Below are 24,178 nucleotides of genomic sequence, written 5' to 3' on the forward strand. Positions count from 1 at the left end.
ATCCAGGTAAAATTCAGTATTCGTCTGGCCCATAGAAACCGAATTAGTTAACTTATACCTGAAAGGCCTTTCTATAAGCGGACACCAGTGGCGGATCCAGGATTTGACATTCGAAGTGGCGCACTCGGTGGCTACTTTCCGCAGGAACCGAACAAAGGAGGCTCCCAGTGTTGTGTGGAGGAGGGGATGGTGAGCATACACCCCCAAAGAATTTGGTTATTTTCAGTCTAAAATGGTGCATTCTGATGCATTTTGTTTGTTTTTATTTGGGGGAGGTGATACACCAAGACCCAGACCCATAAACGGTAGATATGGTAGACAGAAGAGCTGCAATGTACACCACCAGCCGTAACCATCCCAATGGCAGCATCACATTCATGCTGAATCAACTGGAGTGGCCGGAAACACTGGAACCCACAGCTGAACATGCCCTTCAAGATATACAATGGTTAGTAGTAGACATCCCCCCATTACGTATAGGCTTATATCGACATCAACATGAACAGTATTATGCGCCTAAGAATGATAAAATGGAAGATATTTATAAATGAATAAAATCATAGAAATAAAGGTCCCATAAAAAATAAATGTTATTATATCTGTCATTGCTCAGGTCTGGTCCCATCTTTATTAAATATTTGAAACAAATCAACAGCTTGGATAATAATGATTAATTTTATTCCAACGTAGGATAGAACTTTTGCTGGAAATGCACGAGAAAAACGCCTAGATGTGTACAGTAGGGTATGGTATTTTAGTCGATTATCTCCCTTGGATAGTTTGTTTACAACATGGCGGACAGCAAAGGTGAAAACATTCCATTGGAACAGGCAAACGGAAAACAAGAGCATGCACCGAAATTAGCCATGGACCATTATGTAGAATTGGACCATGAAACATTCACTAGACCTGGCGCTCAAATTTCAGACAAACAAACATTTACAAATAAGAAAGGCGAAACAATATCTGGATATGCAGTCATTGTAGATTTCAGGAGACTTCTTCTGCTTGCGGCTGATTTAAAGGATCATGGAATTATTCCAGGGGTAAAACAAAATTGTATTAAATTTATATTTGATTTTTATACATATATGTACATGCATGTACTAGCTGATTTTGAGATGGCGCATCACCCACCTAAATTTCCAATCATCTTACTCTATCAATATGTCAAATAAATTTGTAGAGCAGATTACACCCACCAAAACCCAATGCACCATTTTTAACTAGTAGTGCCTAGTGGTTTAATGTTCCCCAGATGGCCGGGATATGGGCACAGGGTATGTACTAATACATGTAGTGATGTACCTGCACGGCAACACCTTACATAGGCACTGTAAGTCTGCAGGCTGCACATCATTTTCTAAAACTATGCTGCTTTAGTCATAGAATTAGATATTGAAAATTATCCCAGTGGAACATGCACTTTTTTATTTAATTCGTATACCTCTAACACTACACTTTCTCAGCTATTAAGGAGTCCTGTGCCTGAAGTTATCATTTCTTTGCGCTACTTTCATACCAGCAATCCAGTCTCTGGTCGAACTTTGTAGACTGTCAAGATGTTTTTGGAGTTTGTGCTTTTGTATGATTGCTTTCTAAAACTGACAGCCATCAGCTAAGAAGACATACAAAGGACTTGACTCTGTCAGGAAGTTATTCATTCACATATAGTAAAACTCTAGGCCACAATTAAAAAATAGTTTGTTTGTTAGCTCTTTCCTTATCCACATTTTAAGGTGTGGGTATGTTTTCTTTTACTTTTTAATCCTTAATTCTGTAATGAAAAACTGAAAATTCATATGAACTAGAGAGGCTTAAAAAAATGAAAGTTGCATTGGAAACACAAAACAAATTGCGGCCCTATTATTAAGGTGGGTTATGAACTTTTCATAGATCACTGCAAAAAAACTCCTTTTCTATGGTCAAGGGATTGAAGTTGAAAAATTGAGGGTAATCAAATGGTGAAAATGACTTTATTTGCCAGCAAGTTTGTTTTTTCAGTGACATTAACTTTTTGTAGATCTATCACTTACATGAATGTTCAGGTATCAAATCGTGACCTGCTGCATGCCTGTATCGGTTTGTACGATGTTTCGCTGTCCGAGATGACACCTGATGTTCTGTACTCAACTGTGTGTGAGAAGTGGGCACGGACAATCATTCTCGTCAGGGATCTCCATGGTAAATTGCAATTTCTCAAATAGCTTAAGTCCCTTTTAACAGGATCAAGCTCATACACTTTTTTTATGTAAAAATTGTGCAAAATGATGTTTAAGCAAGTAATTTAAGTAAATGAAATATGATACTTATTACGGTTTTGCTTAAGATGTTTTGAGTAATTGGGGCCAAATTATTATTCAATTTACAGTCATTTGCTACTTAATTATGATGATGTATTTTTTGTAGTGTGCCTTTTTTATTTACATGTAGATAAATTAAAAGCTTCCATCCCACTTATGATAATGTGTAGCATTTGTATTTAATAAACTAGATAAACTAAAATTATTGACTTTTTAAGAAACTCTGAAACAGCTTTTAGTACTAGGGTGCGAATCAAATGTAAAATAGAAGTTCCAACAGTCCACCGTAACGAAGATGGCATCAATACAATTATGTATATGGACTAAATTTGATACCACTGTATTTTCATATGAAAAGAGCTTGTTAATAATGTTTGAAATGAGCACAAACTTTCAAACCCTTTGAGGCTTCTCAGGTCAGTATAGTTTGGCTTCTATAAATTTGGATTTTGCCTACACATTTTAACAATTTCTTTATCAATGTATATAGAGAGAGAGTTTGTAAGTTGTTTGTCAAAAAACCTAATTTTCATGACTGTGTGGTAGTCTCGGAGAACTAACCATGATTGTGTTGCAGAGTGTTTGGACGAGTATGAGGGTCGACGTCAGCGTGAGCCGCGGGAGGAAAAGGAGGAAGTGGAGGAAGAGGAGGCCGGCAGTGTCAAAGGTCAATGGCATATTCATGATACAGTTTTGTTCTACTGAGTTGAGAATTATCGCCTATTAGATCATGATAGATTTTTAGCTTGATTATTCGAAGAATAGGTGGGCTATACTACTCGCCCAAGCGTTGGCATCGGCGTCGGCGTCCGGTTCAAGTTTAAGGGCAAGTTGGGATTTTCACTTATAAGTCCAATACTCTACATTCAATTTACTTAATACTTCACGCAGTTGTTCAGGGCCATCACATGATGAAGTTAGATAACTCCATATTATTCTTTACACAGATTATGGCCCCTGATTGACTATGGAACTTAGGTTAAAGTTTTAGGGCAAGTTGGAATATTTATTAATAACTTCTATATCCTTTGTTAAATTGACTTATTACTTCACACAGTTGTTCAGGACTATCACACAATGAGGTTACATAACTCCATATTATTCTAAATACAAGTTATGGCCCCTGATTGACTTAGGTTAAAGTTTTAGGGCAGGCTAAAGTTTTAGGGCAAGTTGGGATTTTCACTTAAAACTCCAATACCATTCATTCAATTGACTTAATACTTCACACAGATGTTCAGAGCCATCACATAATGAGGTTAGATAACTCCATATTATCTTTTATACAAATTATGGCCCCTGATTGACTATGGAACTTAGGTTAAAGTTTTAGGGCAGGTTGGGATATTGTTTAATAACTTCTATACCCTTCCTTCAATTGACTTAATACTTCACACAATTGTTCAGGACCATCACCCAATGAGGTTACATAACTCCATATCCTTAATACAAGTTATGGCCCCTGATTGACTTAGTTTTAGGCAAATAAAAGTTAAGGGCAAGTTGGGATTTTAATATAAAAAACTTCTATACCGTTCATCAAATGCACATAATAAAATTCAAAATTATTTACGACCATCTTACAGCAAGAAGCATAACTCTCTTTTAAGGCTCAATACAAATTATGGCCCTTGAATGTTTTTTTTTTGTTTTTTTAATTTCCTTTGAAAGGCATATTTGTATATTCTTAACCACATTTTCATAATGGGAAATCAAGTTATTTGAATGACTTGTCATTGTTTGGGCGGGCTGGTGGGAGGGCAGCATCAAAGTCACCTTATGTATCGAATAATTTTAGTTAGGTTTGACATAAAGAGACCAAACTTGGTATTATTACATTGTAATTGTATTCTAAGTCAAAGCGGCGTAGTCGAGTCCGTTGTCTTATGACGGCTCTTGTTAGATCAAGTTCTAGTGTAAGATACAGCCAGAGAATGCCAAATATTTTTTGGATGCACCTTAACATGGATACACTATTTCCCACATCCCTTGAATCATGAAATGTAGAAAAAGATGAAGGGGCTCATTAGATGAAGGGGCTCATTAGATGAAAAAAAATAAAATTGAAAGATGAAGGGGCTCATTAGATGAAGGTGCTAATTATCAAATTTTAGTGTATGAAATAAGTGCTGTTTACACTGTCCAGAAAACCAACAAATCTGGAATTTCTAGTTATCAGATAAAAAAACAACAACCTGTTCATACATGTAGTGTTGGTGTGTAGTAAATTAACATGCAGCTTGTAGTTTGCTATAGATTTTTGAATTTGTCACAGAAATGTTTGGTTTTCGATTGAATGTTTTAAATGAAACCCCAAATGGCCATGAAATGTAACGTTGTATCCTGGTGTTGATGACAGGGAGTGAGATAGACGAGGATGTGTACGAAGAGGAGGAAGGGGCGAGCAGCAAGTTTGCAGAGGTGTACAGTGACACAGAATCAGAGGACGCCGATGAGGAGGATGAGTACGTTACCCAACATTGATCGTTAGGAGTTTGAATTCTAGGGAAATTTAGAGCAGAGGAATCATCTTCTGTGGTTGCATACTTGGAATATATTTTGTGTTTCAAAATTTATCTGGCTTTAATAGATGAAACACTTGAAGACGCACTCTTACTCCCAAATAAGATTTACCACAATTTATACAATTGTTTGAATACACCAAAAAGGATGAATAAATGTCAATGACAATGGTTCTTATGAAGGATACTATGTTAAATTTCAAAGAAAGGTGCAGAAAACACAGTATTTCTACCTTATGAGACGATAGTTGATCACAGTAAATCTTTTAGCACTCACCAATTAATTTATATTTTTGCATTTTCATCTATTAAATACATGGTTACAATCTTGTTATAAGTATTTAATATTTCCCATAAATGCATTATTTAGTAAGTAGTTAAACGTTTACACAATGTATCACTCAGAATTTGTATTTGTTATACATGTGTATGTATTGATTTTGAATAAGAGTGTCACTTTAATAAAAAAATATTCTGATTTCTCCCAGCTAACCAGCCCTTATAAACAACAGTTTAATACACCCACGTTACTTCAGAAATAACAGAATCATTGATCTCTAATATGAATTTAAATAGCCTATAGTATATATAACTTCATTTATACTCGCATGGGAAAACCCAGTTATGTTATTCCAGGTTACATTTTTTTTCTTTTGAGTTTGCAAATCTCATTACGCAAGATAGTCCCGTCAGTGTAAATCCGTTAGTGTAAATCCGTTAGTCCCGTCAGTGTAAATCCGTTAGTCCCGTCAGTGTAAATCCGTTAGTCCCGTCAGTGTAAATCCGTTAGTCCCATCAGTGTAAATCCGTTAGTCCCGTCAGTGTAAATCCGTTGGTATTGGCGTTGATGTTGATTTCTCTTATGATAGACTTGCTCTTTTAGTGATGATGAGGAAGACTTTTCCAAAGGAATAAACACTTTCATCTCGAGTGTGACAGACCGGAGAAAAGCCCGTAAAACATGCGATGGACCCGTCACTGAAGACATTTTAGGCATTGAGAACAGAATTATTGGTTGTGCCACTTTTGAGAAAAAATATGTGTAAGTATTTTGTAAAACTAGATAAACAAATATTTAGAAAGCAAAACAATAATTGGAAGAGTGCATGTATCTCTTACTCTTTTGTAAACCTGCTCATCTGGTTTCAGTGGAAACTTGTTATTCTCTGATGTTGTAGCTTTAATATATTAGCTTAATAACAATTTGTTAATAATGGCTGAATAAAAAAGTAAATAATTGCTTTATGAAAACAAGTTAATAGTAGCTTGATAACAATAATGATGATAATTATCTAATGGTACATGTATGTTTTCAGTAACTTCAAGCCTTGTTTAGTTTAAACTCACACTTGTATGTATGTATATGTTCTTTTCTCAGGCAGGGGAAATATAAAAGGTTTGCTTTTTATGAAACTTTCCCCATTACACTGTGGAAACATTCAATTTAGCATGACCTTCAACGACAAAACAATTAACACTATAACGTTATTTTGGCAAACATATTTTGGTTTGCCATTCTTCCATAAGTGGAGCTCAGCGTTTTATAATGTTTTAGCTGTAAGTTATTAGTAAATAAGTATACAAGATTTGAAGGTTTCACAGTCAAATGTTTTTGGTTTTTAAACTGTCTTTCAATGATAATTATATCTCTGCATATAATTATATTTCTGCATATAATTATAATTCTGCATATAATTATATTTCTGCATATTATTATATCTCTGCATATAATTATAATTCTGCATATAATTATATTTCTGCATATAATTATATTTCTGCATATTATTATATTTCTGCATATTATTATATTTCTGCATATTTCCTCTGTTTTTGTTTCACTGTTTACAGTTTAGTGTATGTAAATACCAAACTTCAAAAACTTGTTCAATATTTAGATTGTCTGAATCACTTACTGTAAGGTTTAATGTTTTGGTAGTTTCTATCTGATGAATTTCCCAGTTTAGGGCTTTATTTCAGAGTTTATGGTTTTATGTCATAAAATTGAAACAAATTATAACTATTTTCACATTCTGATCCTTCTTCCATCAGATTATGCTACTGTTTGCAAATTAACTTAGCAATTCAAGGTTTGGAAGCATTGAATGATTGTTAGTTTTGATTCAACTGCATCATCCATACCATGTTGAAGGACTTCACACATCAAAGTTGCCAACTGCCAGGCTTTGCAATTTGGCAAATGTTTTTATTTTTAAATGGAACTAACTACTGAAGAGGCGAGCACATACCTTCGTAAAGCATCAATATATGTACATTTTGAATTGGTTTCACATCAACCAGCCAATTAAAGTGCAGCTTTAATTTATGCTTGCAAGAATCGGGAATAACTGTTCAAAGCCACTGTTGGTACGGTACAAATTGACCATCTCTTTAAAATGACATTTTGATCAAGCTTTGTTAAACTTGATTGACGAGCCTGTTTCACTGAGTTTATTTGCAAAACAGTAGTAGAAGATATTTTATTGCAAGACTTTAAAGTACTGGCCCCAATTTCTCAAAACTTCTTAAGCTTAACTGACTTAAGCTGCTTATTTCAATAAGCCAAAATACATAGTTATAGTGATTTTTTATGAATGAAAAATGGTTTATTGTGATAATCGTTACGATAATTCCTATTTAAAGTATTACAACTTTTAAGGAGTATATCAAACGCAAAATATTGAAAGACGAAAATAGTGGGTTTAGCTTAATCCTGTTATAAGGAACCTAAGAAGTTTCGAGAAATTGGGGCCTGTAGAAGAACTTTCATTGCAAGACCTTGAATGTTCCAACCCAACCCAGCCACAGACTGACTAATCAGCCATTAGGTGTGCAAATACTAACAGCCACAAACCCTTCAAACATTGTTAATAGTCAAAATGTGATGAGGGCAAGTTCACTTTGTAACGCAAAGTTTGAAAATATCTATGAACATGATTAAAACGTGTATTGTGCCATTGTTTTGGTCACATGATTGATTTTTTTTAAAGTAAGGGCATGCAGAACAATCTGATTTCTAGTATAAATCTCCCTAGCTCCAGGTTATGTGTGACTTCTGGTTTTCTGTTGTGTGGATAAATTGTTGTAGATAAACATGTTCTTTCAGTCATTGTGGGTGACATCCTGTTCTTTATTTCCAGCAAACATAGGGACAGGGTGATTCATCTCACTATAGTCAGTGTTCGCAAACGATGCAGGGGCTTTGGAGTTGGCCGATACTTGCTATCAGTAAGTTTGAATGGTTTCCACTGGAAAAACTTATTGTTGTAATGCTCATTAGATGCTGTAGAATTTTATTTCAAGTTTCATGTTAAAAAATGACATCTTTGAGATGGTGTGGAAAAACTATGTGGTAAATAATAGCTTTAAAGAATTTTAGTTATCACATTTTGTAAGGGTCATGCATTTTATGAAAATATGCTGCGACAATTGAAAAAAAAGAATTTCATCCAATGGGCAAACTTAGTAATGTAAACCTACAGTATTTGTTTTATTTCCCATTTTCAGCAAGTGGTAGAGCCAAAAGTTGTTGGTAACTATGACGCGGTGGTTGTCCATGCCGACAATGAGGCGGTGGATTTCTTCCAGAAGTTTGGTTTCTCAGATGATATCGTGCTCAACAGTAGATGGAAGTAGGTCTCATGGTCTCATACCAATATACCAGGGATGTGATTTGTCCGCGGAATTCTGCGGATCTAATGGCCCCAGAGACCCCCCCCCCCCCCCCAAAAAAAAAAAAACCTGAAAAAAAATATTTGGTTGCTTTCAGTTGTTTAGGTTAATATTCCAGTTTGCTTCAAATTAAAAGTCAGGAGAGCCCTCAAAAGAGCTGCTAAAAAGCCATTTTTTCTTCTACAGTAGTGCACTTTTGATCCAAAGAGCACCCCTTTAACCCATGGCCGAAAATGTTTCAGCCCTCCAGCTGCCAGGTCAGTCACATCCCTGAATATGCTCTCAATAAGAAAAGCATTAGGAATTATTTGCGCACTTTAAAGTGCAATAGTTTTATAAAACTGTAGGGAGCAATTTACTGAAAACCCATTACAAAAATATATATTATATATATTGTATATATTGCGATTCTGAACATTAAAATTTGATATTTCAAGTAAGCTATATTTAAATTTTGAAGATAACATACAGTCTCACATAAACAAGCATGTATTTGTGGTGTTCCAGAGAGCTAGCTGAACAGTTTACCAACTGCACCTTGATGTGTTACCTGCCAGGGTTCTCAGGTCTGTGGATTTACATTTCTTCCATTTCAGTTTTCACGTATAAACCCTGTGGTCAGTTCCTCGAATATGATGGGCATACCCTTAATTATAATTGTTTTCCACTATTGCAGGTCACCGGTTATTGAGTGCCATCAAAATTCCTGGTGTGGAGATGTTTGAACTGGAACAAGAGCTTCTAAAATGGTAAGGTGTCTTTCCTCCTTGTCATATGGACAAGTGGCCCTTCATCCTTGCCTTTCTTTGCAAGGTTCATAATAATTATGTCACATTTGACATGAACATTTTCCCTTATTGTTTAAAAGCCCTTATAAAGCATTATTTTACATTGTTTGCAAAGATGTGCAGTTTGATAGTTAATCATGTTGGTGATATATGTCATAAGATAGATTCTGAGACAAAAGTTTCCAACATGATAAGACATGTTCAAACTCATGTCTATGCAGAACAGATGCCAAAATCGGGCATTACACAACCTTCTTAAACACGAAGGAACAGATTTCACCAGAATGTTGTGTCACTGTTATGTAATGTATCTCAAAATATTTCTGCATTTTACTACAGAATTTAAGACAAAATTGTTGAGAGTAACTTGAACTATTTATTAGTGGAATGTCATCACAAACTTCTGTGTGTATATTGAAAGAACAAAGTCTATACAACTGTTCAAATTTTCATATTATTGCTGTTTCTTTAAAACAGGCCAACTTGACATACAACCTTTTTAAAGAAGCCTAGGTCTTCAGCAGCAACAAAGTGTCTTGCAAAACTATTTGTGTTTGCCATAACTTGTATATCATTTCAGATATCAACATATTCATTATATGCATATGTCATGTATAAGGGATGTTTGTAAAGTTTGAGGACAGCAAATTCATTCCACCAGTTATAAATGTTCACAATTTAACATAAACAACATATTGTATGATATATTGGGAAGATGTATTGAACATTTAAGCTGAAAATACTGATTGGAAGTCCTTATATGTGTAGTTTTTACCTACCACCCCTTTCAGCACGGAGGATTTTGACATGTCACGGCGTCATGTAAAAAAAGCAATTTATTTCAAGGACTGTAATCTACCAATTTCTTCACTATGTTGTATCTTATTATGTGAACGTCAAGTTCAAGGCTTTTAACCTTTTTATTTTCACCCATGAGCTTCTCAATCCCATAAAGTTCTAATACCGTTTATGATCGCATTCAAATTTTGTACAATGTTGCAAGAGGTATATGGGTAATTAAATGTAAATTTCATGTTGAGTTTTGTTTTGTATGAAATTCGTATTATCATGCAAACTTTGTTTTTAGTATTTAACAACTGAAAAAAACAAAGCGCGAAGCGCTGAAAGACTATCTGCGGGCAAATATGTGAGAGTTGCAAATTTTATTCACCCATGGGAATGGGTGAAGGGCACATAGATAAAAGTGAAAATGTGCCGAGGGCCAAGAGCGCTTGTGCCCAAACTGGGCGAGGAAGCAAACATATCTGTATCTATTATATGGCGTCTTGTGTCATTTTGTTTATGTAAATGTCACTTCAATCGTCGTAACACCCCTTCCGCATGTATATAATGTTACAATGCACGCCCCTTTCAATATTTTCTAAAGGTTTTTCGTTGCTTTGATTAAATATTATACGATTGGAAAATACAATACATCATATATATCATTTCCTTTTATAAACATACATGTTTTGTTTAAGGAAAATCATTTTTTTTACAAACAACTTCAGCAATAATTCCATTCAAAATGCACAGCGTATCACTTCAGTCGACGTATCCCCATGTATTTAAAGTTACAATGCATGCCCCTTTCAATCGCTTCTAAAGGTTTTTCGGTGCTTTGATTAGATATCATACGTAAGGCAAGTTTTCAAGGGCAGTAATGTCAGGTGTGTCCATGCTTCCCGGTTCATTGTTTTGAGTGGAAAACGTCCTCGATTCGGTGAGTATTATCACTGTTTTCTGTATGTTTCAACGATAATTTTTCACAATACAATAGACTGCCCTTTGTTTCATTTAAAATGGTGTAGTGATTGAAAAGTTATCTTCGATTTACGTCTTCATTTTAAGCAAAATGTTGCCTTCCGACGTAGCATATATGACGTAATATATCACGTGGTATACATACACTACCTGTACAAAATTACCCTTCTTAGACGTTGTATAGTACATACTACATATACATGAATTTTTTTAAAAATCGACGCCTTTTATTAGTTATTTTAATGTGCCATAGATCTTCCAGATTTGGGATGAACCTAGGTTCTAAAAATGTACAGAATGAACCAGCAAGCATTTTCGTAAATGAGGCGATTTAACTCCAAAATTGGCTGTCTGCATTCGAAAAAAAACAATAGCAATACTGTTTTTGCCCAGAACAAAGCATCGGGTGGGGTTTGTACGCAAGAAAACGGTATTAAATAGTTTTTTTGAAGCAAAAAATGCATTGAGTGAGTCGGGAAGCCTAGTAAGAACTTGCATTGTTTTCACGAGATATTTTAATACAGACATTATTTTGATCTAAAACAAGCGTCTTCGTAAACGAGCAATTGCTCTTCATTCGGTGCACAAGTTCGTTTCTAAAAATTATCGTTGAAACATATAGAAAACAGTGGTAATACTCACCGAATCGAGGACGTTTTCCACTCAAAACAATGGACCGGGAAGCATGGACGCACCTGACATTACTGCCCTTGGTTTTATGAACATACACATTTTAATTGTTTAAGGAAAATGATTTTATTTTTACGAGCAACTTTAGAAATAATTCCTATCAAATGCAGAGCTTATCAGATGGGTCGTTTTCCCGCGTTGAGGACAAACATGTGGTAGTTAATGTATGTAAACTATTTTTAGAAAATCTGACAGTTTATGATGCTGAAACTATTTTTAGATTATCGGAAATTGTCTGTTTTAAGAATGGGAATATGATTGTGCTTTTTCAAGTTTTGTTGATAAATAAATGTTATTTATGTGTAACGTAAGTATCTGTGTAGAAATAATACTAGTGGTGTTATGAAGGCTTCGCACACTTTAGGTGTTTTACAGGTTAAATCTGAACTACTTTGCTTCATCATGTATGAATGACTCAATGTCGTATCAGGGCATGTGTGTTAGAATAAATTGAAAGCCTTATGTCCAACAATGGCAAGAATACACCAGAACGAAGCTACTACGCAAAAAAATTGAAAACATCTTAATAGAAAAGTATACGCCTAAAAATCATAGAATGAATAGTATTTTGTAATTGTATAGCAGGCAAATTATAGTATTTGAAGCATTAGCAACGCGAAACCTGATATACAACTATTTTGACTTCCAGACAATCATTTTTGTTTCTTATCTCATAAAACGGTAATATCAAAGATACACCATTACAAATAAGCGTGCCTCAGGATCACACCAGCTAGGTTATAATAACAAACCATGCAGGCGATGGGACACTTGCGGTCGGTTATACATCTTGGGCTAAACTCAGAGTGGATATCAGTTTGTTAACTGCCTACCAGAGCCACCATTATTTTGACCCATTAATCTTGTAAATATAACGATCTACAAATAGTTATGTCCTGCTAAAAATAAAACGCCGGGATACAGAAATACAGCGCGGAAATAGCCGACCAAAAAGAACTCATACTCCGAACGCAATACAACTAATCTATTTTTATGATTTTGTCGTCATTCTGCTAAACATAGAGCGCATTGAGACAAAAAAAAATGGGTTTAAACGAGATAAATAGAAGTAGTTCTTTGGAATTTGCGGTCTTAAGACTACCTGCGCGCATGCGCAGATAGTCTAAAAATCAAAGTGCTTCTTGTTCCATACTCTTAGTTTCCTTAGCAATGTTTACCTAAATACTATATGGTCATATCTACATAATCTGTGTCTTTAATTATCCGAAATAGGATTTTTTTTTTGAAAATTTAGATCAGCATTACATAACTTGTATATTGATATTTTAATAAACAAAGCCTGTTCAAGAACTTTACAAACAGCCGTCCTATATGTATGATTATGTACATAATTCCCCTTGATTCTGAACTAAATATTTGTTGGTCAAGGAAGAATAAAGTGCAAGTGCTAGCATCATATGGCACTGCTCTAACATTTGAATGACCTGCTGTTGTTGGCGGTGGCATGAGATAGATACTTGTGTGGGTAGTTTGCAGGCATGCTGCGTGACATCTTGTTAATTTTACAACCTTCTTACCAGTATTTTTGTTTGTTCTGTTTCCATGGTAACAGGAAGGAGAAGACATTGGAGGTGTACCAGCAGCAAGTCACGTGCATGATGCGCATGAAGCACGAGATCATTCAACTCAAATACACCGTAAGGGAGCTTTTGTCTTCATTTAGTTTTACAAAGAGTAGCTGCTTTCTCTCATCTTTAGGCCTAACATTTATAATTTTGTTGGATAAGATTTTTATGATCCCTTTTAAAAAAAGAGGGCACAGGTATGCAGATGTTTCATGGTAGGTCAGTCTGCTTGACCACACAATAGCTCATTAAGGAGTTGATGACAGTGAAACTTCAGTGGTAGTTTTCCATTAAAGCATGTATTTGAGTTCAGAAGGTCTAAAGTCAAAGTCACATCAATACTTTGTAAACACAATTATTGCAAACAGTTTGATACTAGGAAGATAACATTTTAGTTGTAGTTTGTCCCTTGCCAGTGGACTACTACTATTATTTTTTCGGGTCAGTAGGTAAAAGGTAAAGGTCACTTATCCATGCTAACACTGTCAAATGATTTAAACTAGGACCATAAAACTTAGATGGTAGGTTGCCTTTGGCCAGTAGATGACCCCTATTTTTTCTTGGGTCAGTAGGTCAAAGGTCACAGTCAACAGTTTTTAGCTCAACTATTCGAAGAATATGGAGAGCTATACTACTCACCCAAGCGTCGGCGTCTGCGTCTGCGTCGGCGTCACCCCTTGGTTAAGGTTTTGCAAGCACACATAGGTTAATATCTCAGCAACTACTTGAGGTATTGCATTGAGACTTTATACAATGGTACTCAACCATCCAACCTACTTAATTAACCAAGTTTGGTAACTCTACTTTGCATTTAATGCCAAAAATAGGCCTTTAATATTTGACTTAGAAATTCTGGTTAAGATTTTGCGTGCAAGCACACATAGGTTAATATCTCAGCAACTGCTTGAGGTATTGCATTGAGACTTGATACAATGGTACTCAACCATCCAACCTACTTAATTAACCAAGTTTGATAACTCTACTTTGCATTTAATGCCATTAATAGGCCTTTAATATTTGACTTAGAAATTCTGGTTAAGGTTTTGCGTGCAAGCACACATAGGTTAATATCTCAGCAACTACTTGATGTATTGCATTGAGACTTGATACAATAATACTCAACCATCCAACCTACTCAATTCACCAAGTTAGATAACTCTAGTTTGCATTTAATGCAAATAATAGGCCTTTATTATTTGACTTAGAAATTCTGGTTAAGGTTTTGCATGCAAGCACACGTAGGTTAATATCTCAGCAACTGCTTGAGGTACTGCATTGAGACTTGATACAATGGTACTCAACCATCCAACCTACTTAATTTTCCAAGTAAGATAACTCTAGTTTGCATTTAATGCAAATACTTGCCTTTATTATTTCACTCAGAAATTCTGGTTAAGGTTTTGCATGTAAGCACACATAGGTTAATATCTCAGCAACTACTGGATGAATTGCATTGAGACTTTATACAACCACCCAACCTAATTGAATAATCAAGTTAGATAACTGTGTTTTGCAAATAATGGCCCTTTATTATTACACTTAAAAATTCTGGTTAAAATTTTGCATGTAACCACATTTATGTTAATATCTCCGCACATCATGTATTGCATTGAAATCTAATCTAACAGTGATCCATGCATGTTTCGCCAAAACTTTTCAATCCTTACACTTTAAAGCAGCGGAATAGTCGAGCGCACTGTCTCTGTGACAGCTCTTGTTTATGGATAAAACAGCACAATAATTTGAGAACTGTTTTACCTGGGACCATCAAATTTCAGTTTTAGGTTGTCCTCAACTTAGTCAATGGTCACAGTCAATAGTCTTTGACCCAGTTAAAAGTTTAAAATGTTTATCTTAACTTTCAGGAACACTGTGCAACCATTAATGATTAATGCATATCTTCTTAAAACATCTCAATTAAATCTACCACATGTTTCTGACAAACAGCGCTAAGAGGGCATAATATTTGACAAACATCTCATGATTTGCAAAGGAGAAAAGCATGAATTGAGGTGAACTTTCATACAGATATACAAAGCTCCTGCTTCATTGTGAGTAGTCAAAGTAAGGGGTTTCTTACAATTTCTTTTTGTTGAAATTGTTGGCAATATTGTTCATTGAAATATTGCTAAGAAGTCCCTGTGCTGTTCCATGTTTCAGGCAACCACCCAGGACAAGTTTCTGAAGGCGCTTGTTGAGGACAATGAGATGTTGAAGACAGAAAAAATGTTGGCAGGTATGAGAGACAAATGGATAAATCTTACTCTTTGGGGTAATGCAGTCAAGTCTTTATTGTTTTTGTAATAGTCTTAAGTTTGTCAAATTTAAAGGCAGCGTGGAATTCCGATGGGGTAGTATGTCAAGAAAGATTCATCAGACTGAAAAAAAAATCTTTTGTGAGGATTTTCATGTGTTAGGACTTTTGTGTGTAGAATTTGCAAGAGGAATTAAGCGATGATGCGTCTAATCTTTTAGTAGGAAGCAGAAAGGCAGAATCAGAAGTCCTTGCTTTATCAATATCATGACTGAGGTTTGCAAACTTTTGGAGAAAATATTGTCAAGAAATAATATTTCCCTTTTTGTCACTGAAGTGCTGGGATTGAAATAGTTTTGTGTATGCTATTCTGGTTACATGATGTGATGCATAGAATAAGAGACATCATACCAGTTAATTTGACATATTTAGGAGATTCATTGCTTACATGGTTCTTTTATACATGCACATTTTTATATTCTCTTTCATTATGGGTGTTTGTCATTTTGTCATACTTTCTGTCAACTTTAATCAATGAGTTTAGACTAAATTAAGCAGACCATACAGTAATATATAAGTGCTTTCTGTAGACTTGGATTTCCCTTTATTATGAATTAAATAATATAGTTTAATGTTAAGTAAACAAATTATTTGTGGATATTTCTTTAATGCCCTTTTCATATGGCATGACCCAGTTAACCCACAGAGGAAATCAATTTATTATAGGTACTGAAAGTGCTCACTCATTGAATGTATCCCTGTTTACTTATTTGTACTTCTACTTGAGTAAAACACAATTAGTATTGAAAGATTTATCTTAAACCAATGATAAATAATATCTTAATGTTTAGTTTAATTGATAGCTTATAAACGTAAAGGAAAGGTTTCCTACTGTGTTGATGGAATGCATGGATAATAACATAGAAAGAAGGTTCTCTAATTCAAGTTAATCATTTAGGTCAAATTTAGTGTTTCTTTTATACCTTGTTATTTAAATTTCTACTTGCATTTGAGAAGAAAAATATCTTTTCAATCTTTATTTGAATTTCTGCTCATGACTTGAGGAATAAAAAAGATATTAAAATAAATATTGATATTGGTAAGAGTTCAGAATTATATGGTTGTTAAGTTAAGCCATTACAACATTGGTGTGAAAGATAAATAGAAGTGGCTAAGCCTAAGGTATGTTTTTCTTGAATTTATTAATATATTATGTTTAGAATCAGTCATTACCTAGGTATAATAAATAGTCCATGGTTTTGAAGAAGGTTTATTTTTTTTAATTTGTCAAGCCTGTCTTCGAAATCTTCCACTTAACTACATAATTATTTAAAATAACCATTAGTCCTACTGTGTGTGATAATGCTATGTATAATGAGTTTTATTTAGAAGTTAAATAATAAGATTATATATGAGATCGAGTTTATTGCATTTATTAAATTGTGTGGTAGTCTTATATGATAATTATAGACGTATAGTTATAGGCTTTTGGCTGGTGATGCAGTTGTTGAATACAATTTTTATGCCCCCTTTTGAAAAAAGTGGGGTATATTGTTTTGCACATGTCGGTCGGTCGGTCTGTCTGTCTGTCGGTCGGTCGGTCGGTCGGTCGGTCGGAATACCAAATGGTTTCCGATCAATAACTTGAGAACGCTTTGACCGAGGGACCTCATACTTGGTATGTGTATTGGTCATCACCAGCAGATGAACCCTATTGATTTTGAGGTCAGTGGGTCAAAGGTCAAGGTCAGTGTGACCTTTACATGAAAAACGGTTTCCGATCAATAACTTGAGAACGCTTTGACCCAGGGACCTCATACTTGGTAGGTGTATTGGTCATGACCAGCAGATGAACCCTATTGATTTTGAGGTCAGTGGGTCAAAGGTCAAGGTCAGTGTGACCTTAACATGAAAAACGGTTTCCGATCAATAACTTGAGAACGCTTTGACCCAGGGACCTCATACTAGGTAGGCTTATTGGTCATGACCAGCAGATGAACCCTATTGATTTTGAGGTCAGTGGGTCAAAGGTCAAGGTCAGTGTGACCTTTACATGAAAAACGGTTTCCGATCAATAACTTGAGAACGCTTTGACCCAGGGACCTCATACTTGGTAGGTGTATTGGTCATGACCAGCAGATGAACCCTATTGATTTTGAGGTCAGTGGGTCAAAGGTCAAGGTCAGTGTGACCTTTACATGAAAAACGGTTTCCGATCAATAACTTGAGAACGCTTTGACCCAGGGACCTCATACTTGTTTCTTAAATGTTCATTTCTTACATGATTTTAAGTGAAATTATGAATTTTGTCAGTGTCATAGTTAGTATTCTTTAAACCATATTATGAACACTAAACTTTTATCGCAAAATAATCATTTCTTTTCAAAAAGTTCATGGTCAAATATTTATTGTTAAAAAATCAAAGTACCAATAATTGTTTATACGGGAAATTGTTGTCATTTTTCAAACGTTGAAAGCTGAATGCTGGAATATTTGCTTGTTTGACAAAGATCAAAATCATAATAAACATAATAAAACAAATGCTTGAAAATAAATTGATGTTATATCTTATATTTAATTAGTCGGAAAATAGCTCATTGAGCTAATGTTTCTTGTTAACACATACCTGACTTTAAATAAAGATTCTTGTATCTTGTAATATCTTTTCAACCTGTCTAACTTTGCAATACAAACTTTCCAGAAAATCTAACATTGACTCTGAAACACTTAAAATGTCAACTACAAAAGTGTGAACTTCAGCCAAAATGAACCCATCAACAAGCAATCAGACTTATTTCTGACAGTAAAAAAGATTGAAATTTTATAGCCATGAAACATAATCAAATGTTTGGAAAAATGCTGTTAATTCACTATAAGTAATCCATAAGTCTTTAATTTACACTGCTGACTGTTCAAATGTTTCATTCAGTAAATGGCGACCAGTGTAGGTAATTTGATCAAATATATCAATGCAGTGTTCAATTTTATTTGTTTTGTTTATTAACTGGTATTATTTGAAACATGAGTGCATAAATAAATGAGTAACATTCCACTTTAATGGCAATATATTCTTGGCATGAAGGACTCCACACGGTAGCTTGATTGTCGAGGTGAAATGCAAAAGGGGATATTTTGACAAAAAATCTAAAATGCCAATAAATCTCAGAAAATAAGCGCTTAAGAAGTAAGTGGAATGATTTCATGATCTGTACCACTTGTGAAAATATGTTTTTTAATGACACTTAGGAAATAAAATCCAATCTTACATTGAACACAACATATAACATATTTTTCCATGTCATCCCAATCATTGCCAAGGTTATTGGCTTAAAAAAACTTAGTAAATACTAAAATAAATAGTGTACTTCTAGAAATGTCAAAATGTTAACTTCCAAATGCCTATAAAATGAATTTGTTGAGGAGGTTAAGTTGCCAACATATCAATCAAATTTAATCTAACTATTAATATTAATCTTAATTCTTTAAATGAAATGGAAGATATGAAAGATTCAAATTCTCTCTCAATATTCCTCCTGTAATTTTAAGCAATTAACATATTTAAATAAGTGCTCAAAGAGGTTGTTCTTGGTAGATGATACAATAATGTTGTATTCATAAAAAGGGCGTTCACAGAAATAAGTAGAAAAGGTATTCACATGTCATGATAGAAGATGGCTTTAGTGTCTCGTGAAATATGGAGGGTGAGCAACCTAGGTTAATGTGGCTGGATTAATCAAGGAATTAAGGCTTAGATTTGAACTTAATGAAGGGTGAATGCGATTAAACACCTACTACTGAGGTAAATGTCTTTGCATAAATTGAAGTGCAGGTCTTTTAGTTATGATTTCAATGTTTATCAGGGTAGATTTCAAAGTTGCAAGGATATTTTGTGTGTGTTTTTTTAGAGCAGAGGGAATATTAAATACTCATGGTAAATTGTATTTTTCTTTAAGCCAGTTAACAAATGTTCAGCCATTTGTAGGAGTCAGTGTCTTGTATTTCAGAGAAAGAGTTGCTGGATTACAGACTGTCCACAGCCAAAAGTGCTTTTGGAAGTGAACAAGGTAACCTCAATAATATTGTTATTTTAATATTGCTAATTTTAACTTTTTAAGAATACCCATGCAGTACCTGTCTTCACTTTTGAATGTTTCTGACTTTTATACTGGTACTCTAATTCAAAAATCAGGACATATGATGGTGTGCAGGCAGCTGTTCTGGTAGTCCACTATCTTACTTGACCAATTTTAGCTAAACAATATGGAATGCTATACTACTCACCCGGGTGTCGGTGTCCAGTTGAAGTTTTAGGGCAAGTTGGCATTTTTTACTTATAACTCTAATTACCTTTATTCAATGCACTTCATTCTTCTCACAGTTGGTCAGGGCCATCACACAATTAAATTTTAAACTTCATAGTATCCTAATTACGAAATATGATCTTAGGACTTTAAGTTTAAGTTTGAGGGCACATTGTGTCTGACTAAAGTTTTAGGGCAAGTTTGCATTTTCACTTCTCCAATACTCTTAAAACATCACACAGTTGCTCAGGACCATCCCATAATTAGGTAACATGCCTCAATTTAATCCAAAGTTACAAGTCAGGACCATCACACAAGTGGGTTACATTGCTCCATTTCATCTTTATTACAAATTATGGCCCCTGACTGTCTTAGGAACTTGAGTTGAAGCTTTAGGACACATTGTGTCTTGTTCAAGATTAAGGACAAGTTGGGATTTTTCACTAATAACTCCTATATCCTTTGTTTAATTGACTACATACCTCACACAACTGTTGATGGCCATCATACAATTAGGTTACATAACTCAATGTTGTCCTAAATACCAATTAAGGCCCTTGATTGACTTTAAAAGTTTGGTCTGTTCGGTTTTTGGGGTTTTAACTCAGATCAAATATTCTGTTCATTTCATGGACTTCATACTTCACACCCTTGTTCATGCCATCACTCAATTAGGTTACATAACTCAATATTAACCTTTATACTAGTTATGGCCCTTTATGACTTTTTCTACTATTTTATTGTTTTTGACATGCACATATTACAACACTAATGCATTTTTTTCTAAGAAAAACTGTGTATAGTCGAGGGCACTATCCTACAACAGCTCTTGTTTATTCAATTATCACCAACCTTGGTCACAAAGTTATGGATATCTTTTAAGTGTGATGACTGGCTGGATTGCTGCTGTTACTCTTATATTTTGTAAAAAAATGCCTAATTTGACTTTAACCATTTACCATCAGTTCCATGCCATACATGGCTACAGTGTTATTGGCCATAATATCTTGGATGATAAAAAAAATGACTCAAGGGTAATTTTTAAACTTATGACATTTTATCACTAATTAGATATTATTGCATAAAATGACTGTGTGTTTTTGGTTTGTTATCGTGGTGTGTTAAAACGCAAAACCCCGGGCGTTATTGATAGAAAATGTGCATTATTCAGTAAATTCACATGCCGTTGTTGACTGGCTTTTTGTTTTACATAAGCGCAATCATGGCTCGCATCATAACAATGGCCGCTAAGTGACCTGGTTTCTGACTGAAAGTGGGTCAACGATGCCAACTATGCACAAAAATTAAATTTCAGTATATATAGCTGTATACAAATATCGACAAATGAAATAAACTGCATTTAACTTACATATTTTTTTCCGAGTCTTTTCCTGGCAAGCTGATGTGTGTTTACTAGAAAGTACTTTCTGCAGTTGATTTGACTATTTGTTTGCTTTAAAAACACTAAATTAAGTCTAAAACATATAACTTGTCCGAACTTGAGTTAATTCTGTCGATTTTATTCAGAACAAACGACTTATATGGACATGATTCCATTACGTCGTATGCAATGAACAAAAAAAATAAAATAAAAAAATTCTCTGATGTTGAAGATGCTGTCCATTTTCATCAAGAACATGTGAACATTTTTTTTTAGGCTTAAATTAGTTGCCAAAACAAATAAATGTTAAAGTAGGAATATATTGGTTATTAATCGATTACCCAATAGGTATTGTGTGTAAAAAATGCAAGTAATCCAGTCAATTTAAAAAAAAAACACACTTTCCAAACAAATGAACACTGCAAAAAACGAAGTCGAAACAAAAATGCAACTGCCGTAATCGAGCTTAATGTAAAACTTTTTCAATGATGTCACTCGTGACGTCACACAAGTACCTTTTATGGGGGTTATTTTTAACTAACTGTTTTTGCATTTTTGTGACATTTAACAGCTTTTTTAAACACAAACATTTCTCATGGTGTGTATTTTATGCAATAAAAGCTATGAATTCGGGCTGTAAAACATTTTGCGGGCCTTTGCAGATGGTAACGACCTCAAAAAGGTGTATTAATCCTATATTAATTTGATGTGAACTAAAATTATAATTATTTGATTTTGGCATTCAGACGATGACCTGTCTACCCAAGAGCTTATAGACAGCCTGCAGCGTGAGCTAGAAAAGATGGACCTCCGGATCAAACACAAGCGAACATCATCAAGAGACCTCATGGAAGCATTTGCTAACAAACCTAATGGCTCGTGTACTGTTGTTGGTGAGTTTGGAATTATTTTTCAAGGAAACAATGAATTGAAAAAAAGGAGTTTAATCAGGAAAACAGCAGGATTTGATCAAGAGATTTTTATATGTAGAGTTGCTAATAATCATTTGAGAAATGTTTGTGTTTTATCAACAAAGATTATCCGAAATAGAGTAAATCAGTATTTTCAAGCTTGTAAAACATCTAGCTTATTTTTTATAAAAAAAACCCCATATCTTCCATAACTCACTGTAGATAGCCTTAAATTCAGTAGGTTCTTTCACTTTTGTTATGTTTTTGTTTTGACGACCATTCCAATAAAAACATTGGTGATGCCAGGATGAAATTAATCATTTCCATACAACTGTCATACAGTTTCTCATTTTGTTTATTATCTAGTAACGTCTTAAATTCACTGTGTAAATGAACTGCACCCCATAAAGGAAAACAATTTAAATTTCCCGAGTCCACTGTATTAATAAAAAGGGAGCAGTGTTTTGAAAGTGAAGCTAATAAATCATAAAAGCAGCAAGAGTTAAAACTGACATCTGGTCACACAGCCAATATATCTTTGATATAGCATAGATAGGACGCAGGCAAAAAAATTGTTGAAAAATCGGTAAAAACCCTTAATATATAAGATAGGACGCAGCGAAAATATGTCAAAATTGAGGTTGGTAAAGTATTTATAACATATATTGAAGTAAAAAACAAACAAAAAATTGTATATAAGCATATTTAGATAACTGTCTTGTGTATTTCGATAAATATCGTCGTATTTCGGTAATTTAGCGTACACAACAATGATATAAGTCTTGACATTGTGAGAACATTCAGGCATATTATAAGACTTATACAAATAGCGTAATAGTCCGACAGTCAACTGTTGCAACCGTTGCAATAGTTCCAACCGTTGCAATCGCATCAAAACTGATGATTGTTTTGATAAGGCTTGTCGCTGCGCGGATTAAAGCATTTCGTCATAATTAATGCGTGTCGGTAATTAGCCTTGCCAGCGGAAGGCACGTCAGGTAAAGTGCGAACAAACAACCATACGGTATTACCATCGCAACAGTTGGTTCTATTGATCTTTTTCTAATGACAGACAGCGGGTGTTTTTCACACCTTCGCACATTTCAAAAGATTTGATAGTGACAATAATGCTACTTTGCGTTATGCACATTCCTTTATTATTTTTTTAAAACAGTAACATACAACAAAATGTTTTGTTAAATATCGAAACATTCAAATCATGAACAACGATTAATTGATATTTACCTCCTTTTCCGATTTCCCGTTGCCGTTATAACTCAATCCAGTTAAAGTGCTGACTCACATTGAGTTTTTGTGAGTAGCGTCCCTTTTGTATAAAAGTAAACACACATGTTTGTTTTCAATTTATTGAGAAATAAATCATTTTAAAGTAAACATTTTTTATATTTCTGCGTGTGTTAACTTGCGTGATTTTACCTATGTCAGTTGTTCTCTTCGGTGGACACAGTATCGGTACTTACCATTACTGCGTTCATCTCCGGTCCTGAAATGGAAACAGACGAAATTCTTATAGTATAGAAAGGACGCAGGCAATTTTTAAGACGATAATTGGGTGTAAAAAAGTGCGTCCTATGCATGATATAATACGGTACCAGCAACTTGTGTATTCAGATGAGAGTCGGTATGTGGCGTTCTCCCAGGGGGGCAGCAAATTGGAGGAAGAGCCGTATGATCACATCAAGGACTCTGCGTTCTTCTATGACGTCACAGAGCAGTTCAAACAGCAGATGATCCTCGACACACTGGCGTGTAAGAAGTGCGAGGTCACAACAATATCAAAGGTAGGGATTGAGGTTTAAGCATGATATCTTATTAGTTATAATATGAATGAATGAAAGGCCTGATGCTGTCTAAGCGCACTGCCAATATCGAGGTTACGATGTAGTTACCATGATAAGTTTCTAGTTTCAAGGATTTAAAATTGATTTCTTGTATGATATATGAAAAAAGTTAAGGTATTGTCATAGCTGCAGTTGTTGGTATTGTCA

General features: G+C 34.6%; 1 protein-coding gene across 2 annotated transcripts in view; it reads left to right on the forward strand.

The window, feature by feature from the left end:
• Positions 1 to 801: 801 nt before the first annotated feature.
• Positions 802 to 24,178, forward strand: part of LOC128214809 (uncharacterized) — a 41,598-nt gene continuing 18,221 nt past the window's right edge. The window contains exons 1-15 of one of the 2 annotated variants that reach the window (XM_052921472.1): positions 802 to 1,046; positions 2,049 to 2,184; positions 2,881 to 2,970; positions 4,663 to 4,768; positions 5,709 to 5,867; positions 6,204 to 6,221; positions 7,963 to 8,050; positions 8,330 to 8,454; positions 9,002 to 9,060; positions 9,171 to 9,243; positions 13,310 to 13,394; positions 15,483 to 15,558; positions 19,581 to 19,640; positions 22,005 to 22,151; positions 23,802 to 23,971. In XM_052921472.1, the coding sequence (XP_052777432.1) occupies positions 867 to 1,046; positions 2,049 to 2,184; positions 2,881 to 2,970; positions 4,663 to 4,768; positions 5,709 to 5,867; positions 6,204 to 6,221; positions 7,963 to 8,050; positions 8,330 to 8,454; positions 9,002 to 9,060; positions 9,171 to 9,243; positions 13,310 to 13,394; positions 15,483 to 15,558; positions 19,581 to 19,640; positions 22,005 to 22,151; positions 23,802 to 23,971 (1,572 nt within the window). In that variant the 5' untranslated portion in view covers positions 802 to 866. The remainder of the gene's footprint in view (positions 1,047 to 2,048; positions 2,185 to 2,880; positions 2,971 to 4,662; positions 4,769 to 5,708; positions 5,868 to 6,203; positions 6,222 to 7,962; positions 8,051 to 8,329; positions 8,455 to 9,001; positions 9,061 to 9,170; positions 9,244 to 13,309; positions 13,395 to 15,482; positions 15,559 to 19,580; positions 19,641 to 22,004; positions 22,152 to 23,801; positions 23,972 to 24,178) is intronic. The other variant, XM_052921473.1, reaches the window with a different exon arrangement.

This window comes from Mya arenaria, chromosome 13 (genome assembly GCF_026914265.1).
Source record: "Mya arenaria isolate MELC-2E11 chromosome 13, ASM2691426v1".
Lineage (NCBI taxonomy): Eukaryota > Metazoa > Mollusca > Bivalvia > Myida > Myidae > Mya > Mya arenaria.